This window comes from Myotis daubentonii, chromosome 5, assembly GCF_963259705.1.
Source record: "Myotis daubentonii chromosome 5, mMyoDau2.1, whole genome shotgun sequence".
Classification (NCBI taxonomy): domain Eukaryota; kingdom Metazoa; phylum Chordata; class Mammalia; order Chiroptera; family Vespertilionidae; genus Myotis; species Myotis daubentonii.
Window position 1 is genome coordinate 39,143,867 of NC_081844.1, and position 26,966 is coordinate 39,170,832.

The window sequence follows — 26,966 nt, forward strand, 5'->3', positions numbered from 1 at the left end:
TATCTGTAAATATTTTTTTTTTGGTAAGGTGGCTTGAGATCTTTTGCTCATTTTTAAGTGGGTTATTTGTTTATTTTATTGTTGACTTTTAAGAGTTCTTTGTATATTTTGGATACCAGTCCTTTATCAAATAAGTGTTTTGCAAAGATTTTCTCCCAATCTGTGGGTTGTCTTGTTTGTCTTAAGATTCTATAATAGCCGAAGCCGGTTTGGCTCAGTGGATAGAGCGTCGGCCTGCGGACTGAGGGGTCCCAGGTTCGATTCCGGTCAAGGGCATGTACCTGGGTTGCGGGCACTTCCCCAGTGGGAGATGTGCAGGAGGCAGCTGATCGATGTTTCTCTCCCATCGATGTTTCTAGCTCTCTATCTCTCTCCCTTCCTCTCTGTGAAAAATCAATAAAATATATTTTTAAAAAAAAGATTCTATAATAAAAATAAGAATGTAATCACTGTAGCTTAATCACGAATAGAGGAACTGCTACAATTCTTGTGCTTTGTGTTGTAGGGAGGAAAGATTATCTTTTGTGGTTTCTTTGCGAAAACAAATTTCCTCACATTTTAAAATCATTAATATTTTTCTTCTCTTTGTATCCCCATCCCTTAATAATTTAAGCTCCTGTAAGTGTAAACAGTTCACTGTAAGAAGGAAGAGTGAAAAATTATGCTGGATTCTTTTTTTGTTTTCATCAATAAGTGATCTGTTATAATGGCTATTATCCAAATAATAGCCAGTAATTCCATAAATGTACACATGAGTCATGTGTTTATAGATATTGAAAAAAATATCGTTGACATCTTTTGAAATCCTACTCAATTTTCAAATTGTTCCTGATAATTTTCATAAGTTCTGGCCACCCGTGGATTTTATTTCTTGGTTTTGTTTTTGCTTTTGTTATCTTTTGTTAGTCCTTATTGTAAACAGCTAATTAAAACAAACCCATATTTTAAGGTCTGGTTATGCTATGAAATTTAGTTTAATGATTTTATACAAAAATCAATTTTCCCCCAAACTTTGAAATATGCACACATTCTAGTAATCAACTTGGGTTTATAAAACAAGAATATTTTGTTAGGAAAAGAGATCATGAAAATAACTACTTATATTAGTTAAGAGCTCTTTCTGATTTCATTTTTCGTAATGAATTTATTTGCCTAGGAAAAGTTACTTATTTTAAAGCTAAGATCAAATGCAAAGCCCGGGCCATTAATTTTCTATATGTTTATATACGATGAAGTCCAATATTTGCAACAGATAAATGTGGAACTGCTCTGGTTGGAGGTCAGTGGGTAGAGTGGAGGAGACGAGCACACTCTTGTCTGCCTTTTCCAGTTATCTCTGAGGAATCCATACGCCTATATGGAAAAGAACTGGAAAATTAGTCTACATTATTTTTACTTAAAGCAACAACAAAACCAAATAGTCATTATTGAGCTATTTATCATGGAGTTCTAGGTGTCTAATTTATAAGGTTTCTGAATTAGACTTCAGGGCCTATGTTACATTTTATTACAGTCTACAACATAAATGTAGACTGGCAAGAATTAAACTAAAAGCCTGTTTCACAGCTGTTATGCATCTGGGAGTTTGGTTAAAAGGGGCTAGCTTAGCTTAGCCTGAGTTGTGATAAAAAGCAGGGTCTAGAGGCCTTTTAACTCAAGTCCTGTGCTCGGATCAGAGCTCTATTTAATACTGGCCCATAAGTCCACATAATTATAATTTGTAAGAGTCTTTAGGACACCAGTAACTTTTAAATCTCACCATGTGAAAAATTATTATGTCACCTGTGGACTTTAAAAGTAGTTAGCAAACTGGGATAAAGGTGATAATCAAACCAAATATTTCTGAAACTTTCTCTGTCCAAGTTTTCTACGTATGATGTACCAGCTATTCTTTATAATATATTACTCCTTAATATGCTTTCATGAGGAATGTTAATTCTGATAAATGAATGCTTCATGTCAGAGTTGTTGTACCACTGGGAAACGCAGGTTCCCTTTTCAATTTAACCTTTTTACATTTTGGCTTTCTCCCAGGCTTGCAGATGGGTCAGGGTCTGTGGAGAGTGGCCAGAAACCAGCAGCTCCAACAGGAAGGCTATAGTGAACAAGGCTACCTCAGCAGAGAGCAGACCAGGAGAATGGCTGCCAGCAGCATTTCTAACAGCAGTCATCGTAAACAAGTCCAAGGAGGCATTGATATATATCATCTCTTGAAGGCAAGGAAATCTAAAGAACAGGAAGGATTCATTAATTTGGAAATGTTGCCTCCTGAGCTAAGCTTTACCATCTTGTCCTACCTGAATGCAACTGACCTCTGCTTAGCTTCATGTGTTTGGCAGGACCTCGCTAATGATGAACTTCTGTGGCAAGGGTAAGTTCAACTCGGATATCTCTAAACATAATCATCTTAATTGTTCTTTTTATGCTAGTTATATTTGTATTATGAAATGTTTCTTTCAACCAGAGTTGTTCTTTATTAAAACCTGGAAAATCAAGATACAGTTATCATCACAGTCAAATTTGATATTAGGAAAAGAAGGGCAGTATAAAATAAAATAATGATTTATAGTTATAAGAGAGGTTATCAATCAAGATGCATCAGTTTATTTTAAGTCAAAAATTGTCAGTTTATTCTAAAAATACAAGTTGTTAAGTGAGAATTTATAATCCAAAATTTAGTGTTCACAACCCTGGTATAGTTTGTGCTTCCCTTATAAAGAATAAGTATACTTAAAAAATCAATAAATATTCTTCAAATCTTATTGTTTCCATTGGTTACAGATGGAGTATGACTATGGTTTTTTCATATATATATATATACATATATATATATATATATATATTTTTTTTTTTTTTGGTCAGAGGTGCTTATTAGCATAAATTTTAACTGGTGAATATTTCACCTACTTTTTATTTTTTTCTAACCACTATGTAATCAATAAGTAGGCAAATATTAGAAAGCAAAGAGATCATTTACTTGCTGAACTGAATGTAGATTATAGAAATTTTAACAGCTATTATACCAGTGTAAATTTAAGCTATAAATCTGAGAATGTTTGGTGGAATAGAATCTGCTCTATGGAATCTACATTAATCCTTAAAAAGTACATATACTAGAGTTGTGAAAATATTCTCAAACATAGGAGAATCATTGGTTTTTCTAGCATTCTTTACCAAGATTTGTTTCATTATTTTTAAAAGGGACTTCATAATGATATAAAACATATCTAAAAACAAGTCTTTATGAGATTTGAATTTCTAAATGAAAATCCAATTGAGAGAATTAATAAATTATCTAAATAGCCAATCTTTAGTCAAAATGTATTACCAACAATGACATTCCTCACTCAGGCTTCCAGATGCAACAGAATTACAGTATTAATTAAATAGCTCAACCTCTTAACCTCTAAATAGATATAAATCATCAGTATCATCTTGTCATTCTCTCATTGTCTTGTCATAGTGAAAGTACTATGGAAGTGAGTAAAAATTATATTAATTAGTAATGTTTAAAATAAATTATGTTTATTAATTTTTAATGATTTAATATAAGAGGAAATGAAAATACTTTAAAACTTGCTCATTTTATTTATAATCTCTTTTCTACATTTTAGTAGTCCCAGCAAACTTACGTCCTTATCTTTGAAAAAAAGTTTATAACTAAGCTCATCTGAATGAACTCAACCAGAAAGTAGTTTTCACTTGTGATTTAAATCTGGATTGATCATTTTTGAAAGAAATGCTTTCTTTTTGTTTACCACATAATTATGCCTATTTTTATGATGCTTGAATTTTTTTTCTTAGTGATAAATTGCTTCTGTTTTAAATTAAAGGCTGGCTTAGTTTTTATTTTAACTTTGGATGTGCTGAATACTTACTAATGTTGGGAGGTTCTGTAGCTTAGTAATAAAAGTCAAAATCTATGGGAATAGATTAAAGAGGCTACTAAAACATTGATAATTTTCTAAATAAGTTACTAAACTTATTTAAACTGTTTCAAAAATCATTTATTTTATAAAAATAATGCAAGGATGTAAATTAACTATTAAGAAGATATTCTCATATTAAATTAGGTATTTTACCCACTATCTTCACAATTTTTGGTCTTATAGGCTGAGACAGTGGCTTTTTCTTGTTTTTCTATACATTGTGTATGTGTGTGAAAAGAAGGAAGTTTGAGCCCAAAATCAATAATTAATATTAGGAAGTAAAACTACTTTAATGTTTATCTCTACAAGTAGATTTTTTTTGTTGTTGATGATGATTTTAAATTGAATTTATTGGGGCAACGTTGGTTAATAAAATTATATAGGTTACAGTTATATAATTCTATAGTGCATCATCTGTATGTCGTGTACAAGTAGGTGTTTTTGAACACACAAAAATCAGATCATTTTGAGGTAGAGTTATTAAAAAATATAATTTCAGTATTCTCCATGTGTCTGGAATAATGTGTTTACATTTTATGATCTGTGGTATGTAGTCAGAATTTCTGGCAATGTAATAAGATAAAAGTTTAGCTTTCAAATAATAACCAGTAGTTAATGGCTCTGTACAGAATTGGAAACAACTATCCCAATCTGCAGAAATAATGTGTTTTGGAATATGAGCTGTTAGCATTTTGGGTTTTAATGAATTTTTAATCAATCATTTATCACTGTGATAGTAAAGAGCCAGTGTTTTAAAGCAGTATCTTAAAAATAGTGATGCTTAATATCACAGTTTTTGATGTATGTATTGAAATTACAAACAATTCCAGTGTATAGTTTGCCTGTGAATATATATATATATATATATATATAGTTTAAAAAAAGTTGTCCTTCTGCCCAGCTATCTTCCCCCCACCCCATTCAGTTTTATGTCCCAATACAGCACATATTTTACTTAATCCTGTTTAGCTCTCGGTTAAGATTGCAAGCTCTGGAATAAGACTCTGTGGGTTCAAATCTTGCCTCTACACAAATTTGCTGTGCAACCTTGAACAACTTTTTTATTGTGTCTGTTTCTTACCTGTAGCACCAATATCATAGGAATGCTGTAAAGATTAATAAGCAAGTTACAATACTGCTTGGTATTTAGTAAGCACTTGAATGTTAGCTATCATTATTACCTATAATAATAAAAATGTAATATGCTAATTAGACTGGACAGCCAGACAATCTTCCAGATGAAGCCGGGGCTCCAAGGGCCGAGGCAAGACACCGGCAGCTGCAAGGGCGGAGCCCTTTGCATGAATTTTGTGCATCAGGCCTCTAGTTTATATTTAGCTTCAAATAGTGCTTACAAATATTATTGATCTTTGTAACCCACACTTATTATGTGCTGTCAGAATTGCTAAATTGAAGGAATTTGTCTACTATACTCTAGTAAACAAATTTTAAAAGCATAAAACTAAACATTTTAAACTTTAGAGCTATAAAATCTGTTTTTATATCATTTCATGTTACTATTTTATCATGTTTATACACATTTAACTTGGGAAGTTAAATATGGTAATGTTTTATTTTTTATTTTATCTTTTATAGGTTGTGTAAATCCACTTGGGGTCACTGTTCCATATACAATAAGAACCCACCTATAGGATTTTCTTTTAGAAAATTATATATGCAGCTGGATGAAGGCAGCCTCACCTTTAATGCCAATCCAGACGAGGTAAGTGAAGAACTTGAGTATTTGTAACAGTTGAACTTTATTACTTTCTTGCTGCAATTTTCCAATAAACTTGCAAGTAAAATCACAAGTCACTGCACGTGCCTTTTCAATCACTGCAAAGCCCAGTATTTGAGTTATTGCTGTTTTTACCTTACCATGTCACTTTCTAATCTCTCTGCCTGCTCACTTTATATGACAACTTCCATGACACATGCAGTCCTCTACTGACCTGATTGAGATATTGGAGCGCATAAAATACGTTCATGGAAGTTTATTTGCAGAATTTTCTCCTTAATTTGTTTATATTTAATAACAGTGCTACTACTTTTATCAAAAGTGATCACAAAATACATTGTTCTAGTTTCCAACACATCAGAATGTTTTCTTTAAATAATGCCTTTAACAATCTAATTTCATTTGACATAGAAACTGCTTTTAGATTCTGTTATAAAATTGAATAATTTTGTATTCATAATTTAATTTTTTAAAAGACAATAAACAAACACAAACAGGAAAAAGGGAGAGTGGGGGAAGCAAGAGTAACTGCTTAATAATTAATTAATTTTTTCTTAACATAATACATAGGAATGATCAAAAGACAATTCTTTCACTGACTTTTTTCCCTCCTGTTCTCATTTTAATATATCCTGGAAAGGTTCAAATTTTTAGATAGATATTTAAATATATACTAGATTTATCTTAGAAATCTAATATCAATTATAGAGCACTCAGAACTACTAGTTCTAGGTGTATTATTTTTTTTGTGGAAAAACTTACCTGGCAGTTGTTTTAATTTACCTAATTTTTAAAACCCAACTTTTTATTTGTTGTGAAAGTATTAAAGGCTATTTAAATCACACAAATATTTTTTAAATATCTTAACTTTTGCTCAATTATAATTAGAGAAATGCTTCTCCCATGCAAAATATTTAAATCTTAAACAGAAATCCGAATTTTATAAATATGTATATAATACAAATGACACCATGTTTTTAAATTTAAATTGATTTTTGCTTGCTACATATGATTTCTTTCTTTGTTAATTTTTTTGTACATGAATGAAAAATAAAACATAACACCACTATTGAGGTTTGCCGATACATACACATTGTAAGTTGTCTTAGCCCCACAAATATAACAAAGCCTGGTACAAATATTTAAATTACGATATTTATTCTCTCTCTCCACCACTGTGTAAAGAGTTTTTATTTTTAATGAATGGCAAACTGATACTTTGTATGAAAGTAGGATGATTTATAAGTTAAAGTTCAAATTACATATTTGAAGCCAGTACTGGTTTTTATAAATTAATCATTTTAGAAGGCAAATGAGTAGATAAACTATTATAAATTTAGGTTTTGTAACTTGTCACTTTATTGCAATTATTTTCTGGTGCCATTATCATAAAATACACTTATTTTACTTGTTTTTTTTATCAAATTCAAATTCTATCTAAGTATATAGCAACAGATAGCATGTCACCTTTTTTATCTTGCACTATGAATACCTGCTCTGTACAAGAGATTTAACTAACCACATTATGTTTTTGAAGATTGGCACGGTTTCAGGACTTCATTATTTTTGTTCATTAGAATTAGGCATTACTTGATGTTAACTAAAACAGTTCATATGATGAACTTTATAGTAAGATATATTTCACATCAGCTTCTTGAGTTAATTGAATGATGATTACTGGAGAAGAACTGAAGCAGAATAATACAGTGTTTTACTCTAGATACTTAAGAATCAGGAAAGGAGGCTATTACAAGTCCCCAGTCTAATTATGCCCAGTTCCTCAAGGCGTACTGGCTCCTGTCATGACTTATGCTGATGTTGAGTAAAACTGTCATCTTCAATTAATATTACTTGCAAATGTTACATTCTAAGGAAAATGTAACTTGGTAAGTACTGAGTTGTAGATTTACAAAAGTCAGAAAAGGTGGATGTAGCTATTGATATTGACTGTGGTAAGTAGTTATTTCTTGTTAAAGGAGTACCAATTTTTTAAACAAATTATAAAGCCATTCTTTTTATGCAAAGATGAAAATATAGATAGGCCCTTATATACTAGAATGTGATGGATATTTTAAATATCTAAGTTGGAAAAGCTAGATGTTAAAATATAATCCTATCTTTGCAATACATATGTTAGATTATAGAGTTCTTGTTATACCGCCCCTAGAGTGTTTGGAAGTGGGAGGGGGCAGAGAAAAGAGGCAAAATTAAAGTTCTATTTTTTTAATCTGACAAAAAATGTTTAGTTTTAAGTCAAATGCTAAGAGAGGGATTGAAGTTATTAATTAAAGTAAGATTCTTAGATCTTCAGAGTTACTTATCCATCCTACCTCCCATTATTATTGAGAGTTGGCTGTATTTTCTTTTTCTTTACTCCCTGGCCTGATTTAAAGATATCCTGGAGCATTCCAGAAGTACTGAACTCCCTGTTCCGAAAGGGGCACATAGTGCTGCCAGGAGGCATAGGCTGAACCATTCGTAGTGACCTGTGGTTCCGGAATTCTGATTCTGTGCTTTTATGAACATCAGTAACTTAGCAGGTGTTGCCTAAGAGCAAAATAGAATTCTGCCTTTACCTGAATGTACTTAGGCTATAAATAGGCAAAAAAGGATATTGAAATGCACTTATAGGTGCAGAGAAATGAGGGGAAGTATTTTAATCACTATATTCCATATTTTCTTTCATTGATCAATATAAATAATAATCACTGTCAATTGGCTTGTTTTTCCAAGTCAGGCCTTCAGAATTTACATCACATAACTGAAAGGGATATCCAAACAGATGTTTTCATGTAGAATTTCTCTGTATGAGTCGTACGTTAGTCATACTTAGAAGACTTTTGACACGTTTTTTGAGAACTAAAAATTAGCACTTTTTGGAGGGTGATTTTCTTTTTACCCCTCCTCACTGGAGCACTGTCATCAGATGTGTTATTTTGGCTTAGTTTAAGCCTAAGAAGCAAATTCGTTTTGATGATATATTTAAATGTAAGTGGTGTTTATTGTAAGTACTTGAGATAAGATGTATATAATTGTTCAGTATTGTAAAAAAAAAAATAGTCTACCTTTCCATAATTTCTAGCTCTGTACTTAAGATTTGATAGCAAGCATCATTAAAATATTATCAAAATAAGAATACTTACAGCCACAGGGAACAAGATTCTCCAAAGGACATCGTTCATGTCACGGATATGGGTAACCAAACTCCACAGCAACTGGGGTGGGGGAGAAGATCTGCACAGTCTGTGGTACGATTTATCTAGCACGCTATTGTTGTATGCATGCCATTGTGATCTCAGCTGTATGTAAAGTCTTGATCTTGTGCATGAGCTTGTGTACTTTGTGGCAGGTGACCACATTCTAGTAAAGGAATGTGCTAAAAGCCATCTGTTTACATTAGGCTGTATTTTCCCTGCATGTATGAGTTCCGTGTGTTGATTTTATCCCACTAGCAATATTGTAATAAAGTAATTTTACTTATCATCCAGTCAGCTATATTCCTTGTGCTCCATTTAATATTGAACATTTTCTTGACCTAGTTATTTTTAAATTTAGTCTGAAAAATTGATAGTGAACATGTTTCTTTAAACTCTGTTATAGGTTTATTTTTGTCTAAGTATGTTCTTTAAAAGTTTTTAAACAAAGTAATCCTCATTGTGGTCAGCTATGAGAAGTCTTTATTTTTAACTATATCAGCACTTTTTTTTTTTTCCTGTGTTCATTGAAAAAGACCCACATGCATACAGTTTTATGCATTCTGTTAAATTGATCTGGGGTAGAACCTGTTATGAGAAATATTTTAAATTTGACCTGTGCATGTGTTTTACATGGAAATGCATAAGATAGCTATTTTTAAGATAACATATTCTTTTTGTTGTTTGACCAGCTAAAATATAGTTAGGAAATTGGTAGGAGTTCTCCATTAAAGGAAGGAAAACAAGCGTTTATACTCAATTCTTTTGAATAATATTTCAGAAATTAAATCTTACTGATTTTTTCCATTACCGTTACTTCATAGAATAGCAACAGTGATGAAAAAGAACTTTTATTTTTATTGCTAGAGATAGAAAATCTTGATTTGGTGTCAGAATTTACAGATAAGCATGTATTCTTTGGCAGTTAGATGAAGGTATACTTTGCATAATGTTTGATAGCATAAAGACAGAAAGGTAAACTAAACTTCCTAAATTCTTAGCTTATGTTATAAATGGAAATATATTTAGGAATAATTTATCCTCAGTGCTCTTCACTTTGCTGCTCTACTCAGCCTATGTCACATTTTATGATCTGCTACCTGCAGTACCCATTTCTCCCTGTATGTGCCAGCTAGGGTGTTTGGGGCTTGAAGGACCGGAGAACCTAATAATAATGTCTTAAGCCATATACATATATTTACTTCAAATGACACCCAAAGATGGGTATCCCATTCTTGATAACAAGATGGCTACCGCTGCTCAAAATATCTCATTCTCATATGAAAATACCCTCAGCACAAAGAAGGCAATCAAAGAACTCAAATTCCTTCTGCTTATTGGGGGAGGGGGGTCTTTTTCAGGAGCCTCCAATGTACTTGTGCTCATTTCTTATGAACAGAACTGAGTCAAATGTACACCCCTAGAACAACAGAGAACAGAATAGAAAGGATTACATGACTGACTAAACATGATTTAGTAACTGTGACTGAGATGCTAGAGAGCGGAATGGCCTTTGGGCAGGCATCCAGGCATCTGCAGCACTATTTTTTACTAGTGAGCCACTTGGAAAATTTGTAATTCTGCTTCCCTTATTTCTGGACTCTGCTGGTTTAGAGGCCTTAATACCCAAAGGGGGAAATATTGTAACAGAGGTACAATTCCAATTGGTAGCTGAAACTACCTTCTGGCCATATTAGGTCCTTCTGCCACTGAGCAAACAAGCCAAAACAAAACCAAACAAACAAAAAGGCTGTGAGGGTAGGTAATGATGCTGTGGTTGAGGTGATTAGGCCTAATTATCAGAAGGAATAGTTACTGGCACACTGGGGGTGGGGGGACAAAAGGCAGAAGTCAGGAGATGTTTTAAGAGTTCCTTCTAATACCACTATATCCTGTGGTAAAAGTAATTTCTAAAAAAAAAAAATCAAAAAAAATCACAGTATCCTTATAGAGGGAGCAGTGAAATCCCATCACTTAGACTCTCACTATAAAGCAGCCCCAGCCTCAGAAGTAAAATATAGATTATTCCAAGCTAATCGTGTTAATTCTAGTCCCCTTAGCTTCCATGACATCCATTTAATCCAGCGGTTCTCAACCTTCCTAATGCCGCGGCCCTTTAATACAGTTCCTCATGTTGTGGGGACCCCCAACCATAAAATTATTTTCGTTGCTACTTCATAACTGTAATTTTGCTACTGGATGTATTTAAGCTACCCCTGTGAAAGGGTCATTCGACCCCCAAAGAGGTCGCGACCCACAGGTTGAGAACCGCTGATTTAATCCATTCTGACCTGTGAGATTGAAGAAGATGGTGTGGAGAAAGATTGTTTTAGGTTTTAAAAAGAGACAAAAAGAAGTGTGTGTGTGTACATACACATATGTACATTGCACACTCTGGACATTGGTGTATGAGGATATAATGATAGGAGCATTAGCAGCCATGAAGGTGTTAACAACATACTGAGAATGACACATTAGAAAGAAAGAATGGGGTCCATGATGCTATGTGTGAGCCTAACAACCCTGGAACCATATTAGTTTGCAACTTCTTGTTATGCAAGGCAATAAATTCCTTTACTTTTTTTGAATTGAGATTCCTGTTGTTTGTAGTCAAACACATCCGAGTACTGCCTAATCATCGTCCTCATCACTATTACTGCTATTACCTAAACTTACAGGAGTCTGATATGTAATCCCAAACACATTTTTATAAAAATAAGCATTGCTCTTTCTCATTAGTAAATTAATTTTATCCCCAGATTTGCTGATGAGAATTTAACCAGAGCAAAAGGAGCTAGTTGACAATGAAAGGAGTCCCTCACCAAATATAGCTTCTGCTCTCTAAGAATTGTTTACCCAGAAGAGCCAAAATGCTCAAGTTTATTGGCAATGTTCCTTCCTTTGGATCAGCATGAGAGTCAAAGTGAAAAACTGCCTCTCAGGCACTAAATATTATTCTCTATCTAGATAAGTTAATACTTTCAGTCTGGTTGGTTACAACTAATCAAGTCATACTAAACTGCAGGCCAGTCACTCTTTCAAGGGCAACATGATATGTGTATGGGTATATATGTGTATATACATCTACTTCTTTTTAATCTAACTTGTATGTGTTGATTTTATGGTTAAGAAGGCAACTTTATCCTGTGTCTATTTAGGATAAAGATTTATTTAACTTTATTCTACACTCTGACCTGACCACAATATATCATGGCCACCCTCTCTTGCCCTCTCTTGTCTCTAAGAGTCATTCTAGCATGTGGTTTAGGATCAGTCCACTGAAAGATGTTTGTAGACTCATCTTTTTAGAAGCTTCAATGAGAATCAGATTTCCCAGGCTGTTTTATAGCCGTATTCTAATTGAAAAAGAGATTTAAGCCTATAGTTCTCCGTAGTTTATTCTTCAATTGAACCACTTGATGAATTTTTCTTTTGTTTTCTTCAGTATGCTTTGGGAGATACTAACTTGTTATCTCATTTAGTGTGGACTGTTTAGGGTAAAAGTAAACTGACATTAGGAGACAATGTATTAATACAGGACTTTGAACTAAAGGAGAGAATCAAATTAGAATATTTTAATTAGAATATTTTAACACCACAAGACCTATATTACAAATTTTAAAGTGCGAAATGCTAAAATGAGCAGTATTTTTTACTTTGTTTGAATTTTGTTACCAATTTAGATAAATGTACCTAAACATTTGCAATATTGTATTAATATTTTAAGTACATTTCAAATAAAAATTTATTTGTTTTTTTATTTCCTTTCATACCCTATCTGACCACCTTGAGACCTCTGAAATGTTCTTTATTATCTCATGTGACCACTGTTTTAATGAAACTTGACATCAAAATATCTCATTCTCATTGACATCACTTTCTAGATTTACTTTCTCAGCTTTAGTGCCCAAGGTAGTTGTCTCGCCTATGACTTTTTCTGAATCTAGCAATTACTGCTACCAATATCACAGTAGATGTCACTCCAAAATGTAAGTGTTTTAATAAAACTCTAAAAGAAAATTATTTTCTCAATTCTTGGATGTCACCAATTATACAGCATCCATCAATTTAATTGTAGCTTTTGAAATATGGGGGTTTGAAGGGAACACTACATTAAATGTGACTTTTTAGTTAACTAATTGTAGTATACACCTATACATAAGATTATATGATTTTCCTGTATGTTATTATAATGTTTAGAGATTCCTTCCAAATAATCAAAGTCTTAGATCCTCGTGAACCAATTTTGGCCATTAGCAGTTAACTGTATCGTCAAAATGACATGTTGGTTTTTATTATTTGGACTGGTGACTCAGAACTTTGAGAGTTTATAATTTGAGGCATTTCATAGCATACTGGAGTTTTGGTATAATTTATAGGTCTTTGTTGTTGTTATTAATTGTTTTTCTTTTTTTCTCCCTTAGTTGAAATAGATAATCCTTAAATTTACAGCTTTTCTTAAAAGTCAGCTGGAATCTTTTACATTATATACTCATGTTCATTCAACAAATTTTAAGTATCTCTCCATTTACTAGTTATATGACTTTCACCTTGGGCAAATTATTTGAACTCTTTGTGCTTCAGTTTCACTATCTGTAAAATGGGGAAATAATAGTTCCTATATCATTGTGGTGTTCTGAAGATTAAATGAAATAATGTATGTTTTGTGCTACTAAGAGCTTAGTACTTCTGAGTGCTCACCAGAATGTAGCTTTAAATTTATACTACAGGTACAACTACAACTTTACTACCAAGAGGCAGGCACAGCTCTCGGCTCTGGGGTTTTTCCTCTTTTGGAACTTTTTTATCTGATAGATAAATATTGACACCTGATGATGGTCCTTCATGAAATATGCATTGGTCACACCAACATCTAGTTTTTGACAGTGATACTCTTTGCCTTTCTTTTCATTTCCTGATATCTGATAAGCAGTTTTTTGCAAATATTACATTGCAATTTTTTGTTTCAGGGGTGCTACTTAGTTTAGTCCCTTTGAGGACATTGTAAGCATTACAATTAGGAGTCCAAAATTATGTTCAAAGTAAACATGTTTCTTGGATGGACAGATACTTTAATTACATGAATAAGTACATACATGTGCTGGCAGCAAACTACCACTTAAATCCCAACTTGCTTCCATTCTTTTCTACTATTAAGATTTGTTGTCTTTTTAATGTTATTTTGAAATTGTTTAAGAGCTGTTAAAATATTTCTATGAATGTACAACTTAGAATGTGGGTAATATGATAAAATTGTAGAGTTAGTCATTTAAATCAATACACATGCACATTGCAAATGCAATTTTAAAATTAGCTAACATTTTAATTTTGTCATTTTTCTCACTAGTTTGAATTGTTATTAATCATGCCTTCACCTAATAAAGTTTTATCTTGAGTTTCATAAAAATGTTTTCTTTTTCTAACTTCCAGATATATTAGAGGTAAAAGGACATTTTCAAGAAGCTTATCTCAACTACCAACAACTTTGTCAATAATAATTACAATAATGATTGCTATATTTAATTATTAGTAGTAATTTATCAATTAGGAAGTAATTTCATATTTATCATCTTATTGCTCTGTCCTGTCATGGGTTTGACTCTTTTGGGGACTATTAGAACTCACAGATGTGGCTCTTTTTCTGTTTGAGGCTATTAGGACTAATTAATATGGACTTTTTGTTATCTAAAACCTTAGATACTGAGGTTCATGTTATTATGTCTAATGTCATTGCTTTCTCTCCTGTGAAGAAGAATTAGAAAGATCGATCCACCTCTCTTCCATTTTCCCTGGACTCCCTTAGAGGCGATTTCCAATTTTTTCTTTTAATTTTCTTTGAACTATTCCTCCTTAATATGAGATTTCCTATTAACTTCTTCTGGCAACAAATAATTCAGGGTGTCTGTGTGACTGTTCTCGGCAATTCCTGAGCATTGTGCATTTTAATGTACTGAAAAGTCGTTCATAAATTGTTCTTGGAAGTTGAAATCCTTGTCAAGTCAAACAAGTATATAAATAAACTGATTTCATTCCATATTTTGTACTGAAAACTGAACAGTATGACCTTCATTATCCTCCAGATAAAATGTGATGTTCTGACCAATTTCAGGAATTGCCTTCAGGATATTGGCACCCTCCTCTCTCTACACTGTCACTTCTCTATTAAGATTGGGGGAGTATGGACAGTGTGTGCTCTCTCTTCCTAGGGAAGAGACAAAACTTAATCTGTGCTCAGATTTCAAACTAACATCAAAATTATCTTTACGTTTATTTTCCAATTTCCAGTGTCTCCTTTCCTTTGAGTTATAAGTCACACAGAGCCTTGCAGAGAGTAGCCTAATTATGGGTACCTCAGTAAGAGGAAAACATTTCTCTTATAAAGCAATCTTTCTACATAAGACAACTTTAAAAACTTAGGCATAGTTTTTACTCTTATCTTTGAATCTAGTGACTGGATTGAGAATAGCAATCATTATATGTATGAGTAGGTTGGATTACCATGATTAAAAGCATTGTGTGACATTTCTGAAGTATGTGCTAAGGTCAGTTTTACACATATGAGATGGCATGGAAACTTACAGAAGGGAGAAAACAAGGCAAAAGTTATTGGGTAGAATGAACTAGAATGACAGGACAAAAAACAGATACCTAGTCTTCAACCTTGCCATATTGTAATCTTCTGCATTTATTTTACTTCAACTCTAAAGCAAGATGTTGATATTTATTTGCAGAATAGCATGCATATCCCTAGGTGAATTTTACCTATGCAAATTCTATGTGGATTTTCCCCCCTTAATGATAGGACATGTTATATGACTAAATAGGGAAAATAAGAACTGCTGGACAGAATAAAAATTAATAGATTTAACATTTTTCTTAGTAATTCTGAAAGCACTCTGAAAAAGAAGAATGGTATTAGAAGTCATCTTAATCATTGATGTTGTTATTTTTAACCAAGACAATGGGAATACTATTTGACCTATAGAGGGCTGTCCTCTGATATGCTAATTATTTTTTAGAAGTAATTAAGAAAATAAAATTTCAAAACATATATTGTATCTCCTAATTTTTATATCATTGCTTTTGATGTGAAAATATTGCATTTCAATTTTTTTTATTTTACCGTGGTTAAAATGTATACTTGAATATTAATATATTAGTGTCATATTGAAAGGAAATTAGAAATCTAGATTGAACTGTTTTGTTTTATAAATATTGTTAAAATTTTTGGATTGTTTTTTAATAGCCTTCAATATTTTTAAAAGAAAATTAAATACACTGTCCAGTTTGCTTTTCCTATCATGTAATGCTCTAGGAACAGGTTTATTGCCTAAAAAGTAGTAGCCAAGGTACTGGATTTTCACATTGTATACAATGGCAGATTTGAACAAAACTAGCTAAATCTAATTGTATATCCTAAGCTGTCTTTTAGGAAAATAAATTAAGGGTAATCCCTGGTATACCACAGTGTTGTTTTATTAATGGTTTCCTTTATTGACCAACTGTTACACAGTGTTTCTGCAAAGTGCTTGTGCCGATAGCCAGTATTTTGAATTCCAACAGTACTTTTTATAAATTAAGACTTTTATTTTTAAGAGTGGTATTAAGTTTACAACAAAAGCCAGTACTTTCCTATTTGGCTTTGCATGCCTAGTTTTTTAGAATTCGCTTTGTACCCAAATATGTATATTTTTAGTTCTGAACATATGTATGGTAGATTTTGCTTGTGAAGCACAACTGTGGATATAGTAATTTGATTTTTTTTTAATTGGCTTTTTTAAAAGGTGAGAGAAAATAAGGAGTACTTATGTAATAGAAGAAAAAAGTAGCTATATCTTAAAACATGACTTATTATGTGGGAAGCCATTCTCACAGTTAAGAAGTAAATGGAGAGATGCATTATATAGGTGATTAGCTCCAACACATCTTTTCTTCATTCTAAATTACTTCCTAATATTGGTTTTAGTTACTTGTTTATGTTTTCTTGAATTATTTGGTTTTTGCCACCTAACAAATGACTTCAAAACAGCTCACCACCCTAATTTTATTGTGTAAGTCTTGGTGCTACATTTGCATAAAAAATTTTAGTGGAATACTATACTATATGGAGACTGCTTTACAAAATTTCTTGGTGGTTTTTTTTTTTTTTTTTTTGAATTGCTGAAAACATCTGTTCTATTAAAGAAAAGCTTAGCCTGAGATGGAATGAATTAATTTTACCTGAGTTCTCATTTTTTTATGTTTTTATTTCAGAGAGGAAGGGAGAGGGAGAGAGAGAGAGATAGAAACCTCATTGATGAGAATCACTGATTGGCTGCCTCCTGCACACCCCCAACTGGAGATCCAGCCACAACCCAGGCTTGTGCCCTGACTGGGAATCTAACCATGACTCTGACTCCCTGGTCAATAGCCTGATGTTCAACCACTGAGCCACACCCGCCAGGCCTTCAAGGATTTTTTATACCCTCCACCATTGTTGATAGAAATCTTTACCATTTTGCTTCAGGATCCCAATCAACTCTCTTTTCCAACTCCTTCCAGATCATTTGTCCTCCCTAAGAAGAAAACAACATGCACTCTGCTTTCTACTTTTATCACTTTCTTGGTACCCTTGTCTCTGGACCAACAGTGCTGTCCTGTCAGGCTTAGAAAGCACAGTGAACTCACCTGTCTTTTCAATTCTTTCCCTTGTTCCCCTTTTCTCTACCTTGCTGCTCCCATTATCTCATCTTTTTCCTGCACTTCAGTCTTTTCCTCTCTCCATTGATGTTCCTTCTTTTGTTTCTTGGGAAAAACTTCATTGTACCTTTTTGCCCTTTCATTTTGCCCTGTTTTTCCTCCTTGATACTAGTGCATTTTTCAAGTGAATGGTCTTGCCTTGTGTTCCTTCCTTAGCTTCTACTTGGACTTGAGAGTCCCCATTACTTTTTGGAAAGAGACCTTGAAAGTCACTACTTTCTTTTCTCTCAATCACCAAATCCATGCCCTCGTTCCCATTTTTGTCTCCTTGGGCTATCTAAAAGACAAAGGAAACTAGCCATGTTCTATACTAGGCACTTTCATATCCACACAATAACCTTTTAATTTTTATTGATTAGGAAACCAAGGCTCCTGGGTAAATTGTTTATGTTAACATAATCATTAAGTGGAAGAGCCAAAATTTGGTCTCTCTTCTGAACGCTATGCTCCTTTAATTATACTATGTCATTGCATTGTAAACTTTTCATTTCCGAGACCTTACCCTCCGGGGCATTACTCTATCCCTGCTCTCTTCATTACCTGTTCTCTTACTGAGTCTTCTTATTGAAGATCCTTAGTCTGTACCTTCAACCCTCATTTTTTTCCTTTATGTCTTATTAAATTGCCAACTGCCTACTGTACATTTCTAGTTGTATCTGTTAACATTTCTAAGACCATACACATTACTGTTCCATCAACTCGATGCCCTCTAAAACCTGTGGGATTTTTGCTGTCACTTATTTTTTTTCTGTCAGTCATTTCTCTCTGCATCTAAGCCAAAAACATCAGTTATCTTTGTCTTTTACTTATCCTCTGGATTGGTAGCATATGAGTTTCTTTTTCATGTTTTTTAAAAGATTTCCTTTGCATTTCTATTGCTTTTGCACATGTGTAAGCCTGGACAAGTTAGGTTAGATATTAAAGTCTAAAAACATGTAATCCATAAAAAAGGAAATGACCAACAGTGTACATACTTGATGTAGATACCAATGTTAATTTATAACTAAGAAGCATCAAATGATATTAAAATGGTATTTATCATGTAATTAGAGATTTATGTACTATTTAATGAATCATATTAGTGGGTTTTTATATTTTATGTAATTTTTTAAAAAGTAGATTAGAAATAGTTTTATATGTCTTAAATATTGATTTATAAGTAGGTATGAATAAATAACCTATTAAATAATCTTTAATTGACACTTCATCTTTGAATCACTTGGATTAAAATTAAGCCCTTCTGATATGTTATTCTTTTAAATGCAGGAATTTTATTTAAAAAACGGACCATTTTTGCTGGGTGGATCAATTAAATATACAGTCAACTCTCGATTATTCAAACTAATGGAGGAAAGGATGGAACAAGCATTACTGTTTCTCTAGTCCTGCCCCCTCAGACAATTTCTGAAAGCCTCATTCCAAACAAATTATTCGGCTTTCCATCTTGATCATGTGACATTCTCTAGCCTTGTATCCAGGATGCAGTCTAAAATACAGCTTGCAATCGAGTTGACAAAGTTTCATGATATCACATTCTGTTCTTTATATACATTTTTTAAATCAGTGCTTTAGGATTGTTTTTATACTATTAAAATACTCACTAAGGTGTTATCTGATGCCTCATACAATTAGTTTTATATAAAAACTTTATCTTTGAATTATAATTTATAGATAATTATAACCTTTCAAAGCATTACCTCATGGTACCAAGTTGTTATAAAAATTTTAATGTAAAAATTTTATGAGAGGGTTTTAAGAGTCTTTTATAAAAATCTTACAACTTTTGATTTCTTAATGTGTCTAATATTTCTGAGTAGTTTGTGTTTATAAAGGAAAGAAATGCTGAAGGAATTTATGTGTGAAAACAATATGTTGGGTGTATATACTACGTCATTTTCTCTGCCAATTAACAGTACATAATGTGCTATTATCCAGACATAAGCATTCGTGGTAATGCAAGTATCTGAATAACTGTGAGTTGAAATAAACACACCTGCCTTTTATTTCAATAATTGCACAATCAAATCCACATAAAGCAGTTATTTGAATGTGATTTCCATATACATAAGAGAACATTGATTGCTTTTAGCGTTTGATTTTATGTTGATGTTTTGTCATTGTTTTAAACCTAAAGTAGGTACAAAATTATGGGTAATGCTTCTCTGGAAAACTTTGCATGCAGAGAAAAGGAAATTCAAAGATAAATCCTATGAAAACATAAATTGTTTTGTTTTATGTTTTGCATCAGTGTGTATTGGAGCTAAATTCTTGAAGAATATAGCAATGCTTAAAGCCAAAGTGAACAACCCATAAACTGCCTGGGAATTGTGCCCACTTTGCTTTAAGTTAAATAATTTAATTATTTTTCTTTTCAGAATCAAGTTGTTAGTCTTTCATTTGGAGAATCTTCTCAAGAACCTATTTCCTTGAAAAGTGTATTAGAACATGTATCTGAGTTTTAAGAAATCGTGTTTTTTTTTAATTAGACAGCGAAAGTGTTAGTGATAAAGCTTATTTTGAAGTCTATATAGTAGTTTTTTCCCTCCCCTCTTCAACACCCTCCTCTGATTTAGGCTGTATTTCTGTATAGTTAGTTTTAACTGACATGAGCCAGAAAATTTAATTAGGATTTTTTTAGGAGTCTTAACTTTGAATTTCCTACTTTTCATTGCATGTAAACTGTCAGCCACAAGTAATAGTTTCAGTTCAAGTTCTAGCTTGTATTTTGCATGTTAAAGCTATACAAAGTATATTTAATGCTAGAAAGAATTATAGCTATTGTTCTGCTATTGCCTAATTGCTAAGTTTATAAATAAAGACTGATTTTATTTATGAGATTTGTATTTCTGCCTTAGGGAGTGAACTACTTTATGTCCAAGGGTATCCTAGACGACTCACCAAAGGAAATAGCAAAGTTTATCTTCTGTACAAGAACACTAAATTGGAAAAAACTGAGAATCTATCTTGATGAAAGGTAAAAAAAAATAAAGTTTTCATCATAAATGAGTTCAGTAATATTTTTTGTGAGTTGTTTTACTTTAAAACCTATACTTCAAGCCTGGCCAACATGGCTCAGTGATTAAGCGTTGAGCTATGAACCAGGAGGTCATGATTCAATTCCCAGTTCAAGGTATATGCCCAGGTTGCATAATTGAGTAAAGATAGGGAAAAGATTTTTGTAATTTACAATTTTGTAAATTTGTCATTTTTTTTGTGAGCTTTAACTTGCCTATAAAGAAAGCAAAAATAAAAAATAGTCCCACTCATACACGCAAAATGGTAGTCCATCATCTTTGTAATAGTAAATCAAAACCAAGTATTTTTGAATTGCTGCAGTCCTTTTGTATTTTTTTAATAACTAGCCATAAAACCTAAGTGATTGGGTAACTAAAAGTTCTGAATTCTAAAATTGCCGATATAAAAATCAGATAGACATTGTAATCATAAACTCACAAATCCTAGGGGTAAGAAATATATATTTTCAGATCAATACTGCACAGAAGTGTCACGGACAACTTTGAAAATCCTGAAAATGTGTCATTTAACAGTATGTTATACACAGAAATGATGCTGGGTAGTCATTAATCTGTGCTCTAAATCAGTGGTCACCAACCGGTGGTCCGCGGACCACTGGTGGTCCGTGAGGTCCAAAAAATTGGCGACCGCTACTCTAAATTATGGTTATCAGTGGACATAAAAAATACTGGGTTGACATTTAACGTGACATCACAGCACTACCATTTTTTTAATTAAAGGTCTCATACTAATCTCATGAATGGTTCAAAATGTATTTACCTTTTTATTATAATTTTCAGGGTTTTTTTTATTTCTTGGGAGTTTTTAACAGCAATCTGCATTCATCATATTCTAGAAACTTTGCTAGAAAGTAGGGTTATGCATTTGATTAAAATATAATCTCTGTCTTTGGGGAGTTTATAGTCCAGCTGGTCATTGAAAGAAATCTCTTACATAAAGAAAGTGTCATTAATTCTTTTTAACTTTAAATGCTAGGTATCTACGGATCAGCAGCTTTTCTCTAAAGAACCTGATCAATCTTTTTGTAAATATATTAGGTTTGACAGACCATATGATCTCCGTCACAGCTACTTACAACTCTACCATTGTGTCATGAAAGTAGATTTTCACAGTATACAAACAAGTGAGTGTAGCTGTGTTCTAATAAAACTTAATTTATTAAACTAGGCAGTGGCCATATTTGGTCCACTAAATGTTGTTTGCCCATCCCTGCCATAAGCAACTGGTAGATATTAAAGATTATAATCATGGTTTAGTTGAGTAAGGATTGAAGCATTTTTAACTAAGATTGTCTTTTTATTAGAATACTATTGATAAAAAAAATCTATATATATAAAAGCCTAAGCGACCATTATGACTGAACAACCGGAACGACTGGTCAATAAGTCGCTATGACATGCACTGACCACCAGGGGACAGACATTCAACACCGGAGCTGCTGCCCCCCTGGTAGTCAGTGCGTTACCACAGCCAACCTCCCACCAACCTCACGTGGCTCCTCCCTCAGGCCGCCAACCTCCCACGGCCCCTCCCCCTGGCCAACCAACCTCACTGATAGGCCCCAATTGGGGGGCCAGCTGGCCAACCTCCCAGGGTCTCTCCTCCTGGCCAGCCGGCCCCCCAATAGTCCTCGATCACTGGCCAGGCCAAGGGACCCCACCTGTGAATGAATTTGTGCACCGGGCCTCTAGTAACTATATATATATATATATATATATATATATATATATATATATATATATATATATATATATATATTCACAAATATTTATATAATTATAAATGGCCTAAATGTATATCATTAGAATTGTTACATTCATAAGATGGGATACTGTGAAGCCATTAAAAAGGGGAGTTAGACCTATGTATAGAGACAGAGCCCTGGCTAGGTAGGTCAGTTGGTTAGAACATTGTCCTGATACACCAAGGTTGTGAGTTTGATCCTGGTCAGGGTATGTACAAGAATCAACCAGTGAATGCATATGTAAGTGGAGCAACAACTCAATGTCTCTCTCTTTCTGTCTTTCTGTCTCTCCTTTCTCTCTCAAATCAACAAATAAAAAAACAAATTTAAGACAGAAAACTGTTGACCTTTACTATCTAAAATAAGCAAAAAAAATTTCTAGAACACCCCTAACTGGTTTGGCTCAGTGGATAGAGCATCAGCTTGTGGACTGAAATGTCCCAAGTTCGATTCCGGTCAAGGGCATGTATCTTGGTTGTGGGCACATCCCCAGTAGGAGGTGTGCAGGAGGCAGCTGATCGATGTTTCTCTCTCATCGATGTTTCTGACTCTCTGTCCCTCTCTCTTCCTCTCTGTAAAGAATCAATAAAATATATTTTAAAACATCTAGAACAATAGACAGTACATGTAGACATGTAAAAAGTGTGCATAAACAGTTGTTACCTCCGGTGATGTAGATTGATATGGAAGGTGAAGACTCTTCATTTTCATAATTAAAAATTGAAGAATTATGTTGCTCATTTGGACTTAGCCAAGAAGATACTTGAAAAATAACTGCCCTTTACAATATTGAAAATCTTAGTTTTTCATTTTATAATTAGAAATACAAGTTTTACCTTGTTTTGTTCTATTTATGAAATATTTTTAAATTATTTAATTTCTTAAATAATTCAGTCAGTTTTTTTTATTTAAAAATTATATATACTTTATAGGATTAGCTGATCTGCTGCTCAATAATAAAGTATTTTTATTCAAAAACTGATGATTAATAGAGAAAAGTTAACTAAAGCTGTGTCTTTTTCTTTTAGGAGAGATGTCTTGGATGACCTTGTAACACTGCATAATTTTAGAAATCAGTTCTTGCCCAATGCACTGAGAGAATTTTTTCGTCACATCCATGCCCCTGAGGAGCGTGGGGAATATCTTGAAACTCTTATAACAAAGTTCTCACATAGATTCTGTGCTTGTAACCCTGATTTAATGAGAGAACTTGGCCTTAGTCCTGGTAAGAATATATATAGTGAATTCCTTCTCCCATTCCCTCCTTCAGGTAAAAACAGTAGTTTATGAGACATTTTTCTCACTATAGGGAAAAATTACAAATACTTATTTTACTGCTTATAGCAGTGACTACTTTAGTTTGCCATAGCTATCATTTATATATAGTTAATATGCTGTCTTAGGAGGAAAGTTACACTTAGCTATATAAATTTTAAAAAATTGAGTATTGGTATTTTTACTAGTCTAATTAAAAAGTTGAGAAATTATTTGTAACACTTTTAATAATTTACATATTACATAGGTAAAACCATTTTTCTAATAAAATGTTTTTCATACAACTAGTGTTCATTGTTTTTGTGTGTGTAATATAGCCTGAGTCACTTATATATTTTTCATGTGATATAGCTTTACTTATCACTTCATATCAAAAGTTTTATTGTGCTTACCTTACTAAGAAGAGATTACAAAATACCTATCATATGAAATTTGTTGAACATTCTCTTATAAGACATAATGTTTAATTAGCTTTGTTAAGACTACAGGATTCTGAAATATAAACACCACAGTGGTAGCAAGTAGTAGCAAGCATCATGAACTTTGTTACTATTTTAATAGTAAACAACAAGTATTGCCCTAAGGATATATATAAAGAAGAAAAGTTTTTTGTTGCATGGTGCTCAGCTTTAGCAATCTTTTCCCAAAAGATTTACTTTTGAGATTAATATGTAAATTCTATAGACCCTTAAAATGCCTATCTCAAATAATATTAATTTACTAACATGAATTGTTTAAATCTTATTGTACTAAATTAATACAATTTTTGTCATTAAAGATGCTTTCAAATTAGGGTTTTATAAAAGCATATGTAAATAAATATGTGATTTCTTTTTAATGGGAAGATAAATATACTGACAGTACAAATATTTTATGGTGAGTTGAATGGAAATATCACATTTGAAAGCAAGATGAAACTAAAGCCAATTATGAACTTGTAAAATTTAGAGTGAGTTTTCATGATAAACTCTTGAACTATTCTGAAGTTCTTTTGAGTTGAAGAAAGTGCTGAATTGGTATTCAGTTAGGATAAGCAAGCATCCCTGTTTGCCCAGGACACAGAATTTTCAGTGCTAAAATTGGGAAAGACCCAGGCAAACGGAGATGACTTGGTAATCCTATAGTTAGAATCTAATCTTGATCTCTTGAAATTATGAACATTTTTGCATGATATGATGCCTTGGGAACCACATTTTGAAATGCTTCTTTTTCCTTCCAGATGCTGTCTATGTACTGTGCTACTCTTTGATTCTACTTTCCATTGACCTCACTAGCCCTCACGTGAAGAATAAAATGTCAAAACGAGAATTTATTCGAAATACTCGTCGGGCTGCTCAAAATATTAGTGAAGATTTTGTAGGGCACCTTTATGACAACATCTACCTTATTGGCCATGTGGCTGCATAAAAGCACAGTTGCTAGGACTTTAACTTTTAACGTCAAACTAAAGCTACCCAAGGACCTATTAAGCAGATATGGGGGTTACATTAGTGCCAGTCTTTCTAGCCTCTGTATACAATCAAGCTTGAGTGTACAATCTTGTTTTCTTTTCTATTTTCTTTTTTAGTCATTTTTCTTGAGGAACTAAAGAGTTTTGCAGAATTTTTCTTAATTTTGCTTATCATGTTTGCACAAAGCAGAGCCATTGTCTGACACAGCTGTTTAAGAATGTTAAACTGACATTATACTCTAAAAGATGGTATATTTGTGTATTAGATTTGCCTGAAAAACTTTATTCACTTCCATTCTTTTTTAAAATACCATGTAATGTGTACATATTTAACTAGAGATTTATAATCATAATTATTTTATTGTAAAGATTTTAACTAAAACCTTTCCTTTTTCTCTCAAACTGAGTTCTGAAATTTTTTTGATTCTGATATGAGATTATTAGTCTTTATAAAAATTGAATCTTACTTTGATACAATCAGTACCAGCTTCTTTTCCCTTTGAACTTTGAAAAGAGTATTGATTTGTTAGTATGCAAAATAGGCACTTATTTTTATAATATAAATTTATCACTTTTAATTTTTAAAACTTCTGGGTTAGTCAAGTCACAATAACCTTTAAAACATTTAAAATAGCAAAATATGTTAAAAAAAGATTTACATATGTAAAAACAAAATATTATTATAACTTATATTTGAAGTAATTAGTCAAACTGTACTATTGTCCTAATGTTGATGATTTCTATTCAGTATCAGTTGAGAAAGGGATATTGTGAATGATAGTAAATATTCTTTATTCTTTCATTCAGTAAATATGTACCAAGGGTCTTCCACATGCCAAGCACTGTGGTAGGTACACGTGAAACCTAGGCATGGGCTCTGCCTTCACAAATGTTACATGGTTAGGTAATGAGAGGAAAAATACTGCTTAATGGAGAGGAAATGTATGAAGTATATCTTAATTAACAATTATTTAGTAATTAAAACACTTAACATTGGAATGATAACAGTATATTTATATAGTAAGTCAAAAGTTCCCTGAAAATACCTCTAAGTGAAAAGCATCAGCTTTGGAATGATACACTATGTGGTGGATAGAACTGCTAGTTTATGGGAAGAGAACTAGAGGAGCAGGAACCCATAACTAGAGGTGTGGAATCAGTTTTCTTCCAGATTTGGCCCTAAGTCAATATTACAACTGAATGATGTACTAAGAATTTTCAAGGACAAATCATAAGGTAATCAACTTTTGAAAGTCAAAGGGAGTTTTCGACTGGTAATAAGTAAGCACTTTCTAAGATTGTGAAGCAAATACTCTAATAAGTTTCACAAGTACATAATTTTGAATTCCATGACAAAATAATTCTAATCTTTTTCAGAGCTAATTAATTAACTTCAAAACTATCATATGAAATTTTCAAACAATGAGTAGTGCTAACATTATCGTTTCTATTTTCCAGTGCATGGCACTTTGCCCTCTCTATCTCCTCTGTCTTTTCTATGTACTCCTACCTAGATTCTGCAATTCAGATTTTACTGCATACTCTTTACCACATAGTTATCCATCTCTGTCCATCAATCAGCCTGTCTTAATGTTTTTGGATACAGGCCATAATAAGTTTCAGACATCAGTACACTTCATTCCTTAAGATTTCAACTTGAATATCATTTGCTAGAGATCAATTTTTAAGGCCTTTTTTTTCTTTTTAGGTAAAATTGACATTTAATAAAATGCATAAGTCTTAAATATACTAATTAACGAGTCTTCACAAATGCACACACCTATGTAAAACAAACCCATGGTAAGATGTAACTCTACAAAGCCTGTTTACAGTTACTGTTGTACCACTACACATAAAAACT

General features: G+C 32.6%; 1 protein-coding gene across 2 annotated transcripts in view; it reads left to right on the plus strand.

Annotated features, from left to right (window-relative positions):
- The window catches only part of FBXO8 (F-box protein 8), a 38,679-nt gene extending 13,172 nt beyond the window's left edge, over nt 1-25,507 (plus strand). For both annotated transcript variants that reach the window (XM_059697627.1, XM_059697628.1), the window contains exons 2-6: nt 2,035-2,371; nt 5,526-5,652; nt 20,456-20,574; nt 23,409-23,605; nt 24,875-25,507. In XM_059697627.1, coding sequence (XP_059553610.1) covers nt 2,043-2,371; nt 5,526-5,652; nt 20,456-20,574; nt 23,409-23,605; nt 24,875-25,062 — 960 coding nt within the window. In that variant the 5' untranslated portion in view covers nt 2,035-2,042 and the 3' untranslated portion in view covers nt 25,063-25,507. The remainder of the gene's footprint in view (nt 1-2,034; nt 2,372-5,525; nt 5,653-20,455; nt 20,575-23,408; nt 23,606-24,874) is intronic.
- The last annotated feature ends 1,459 nt before the right edge of the window (nt 25,508-26,966 follow it).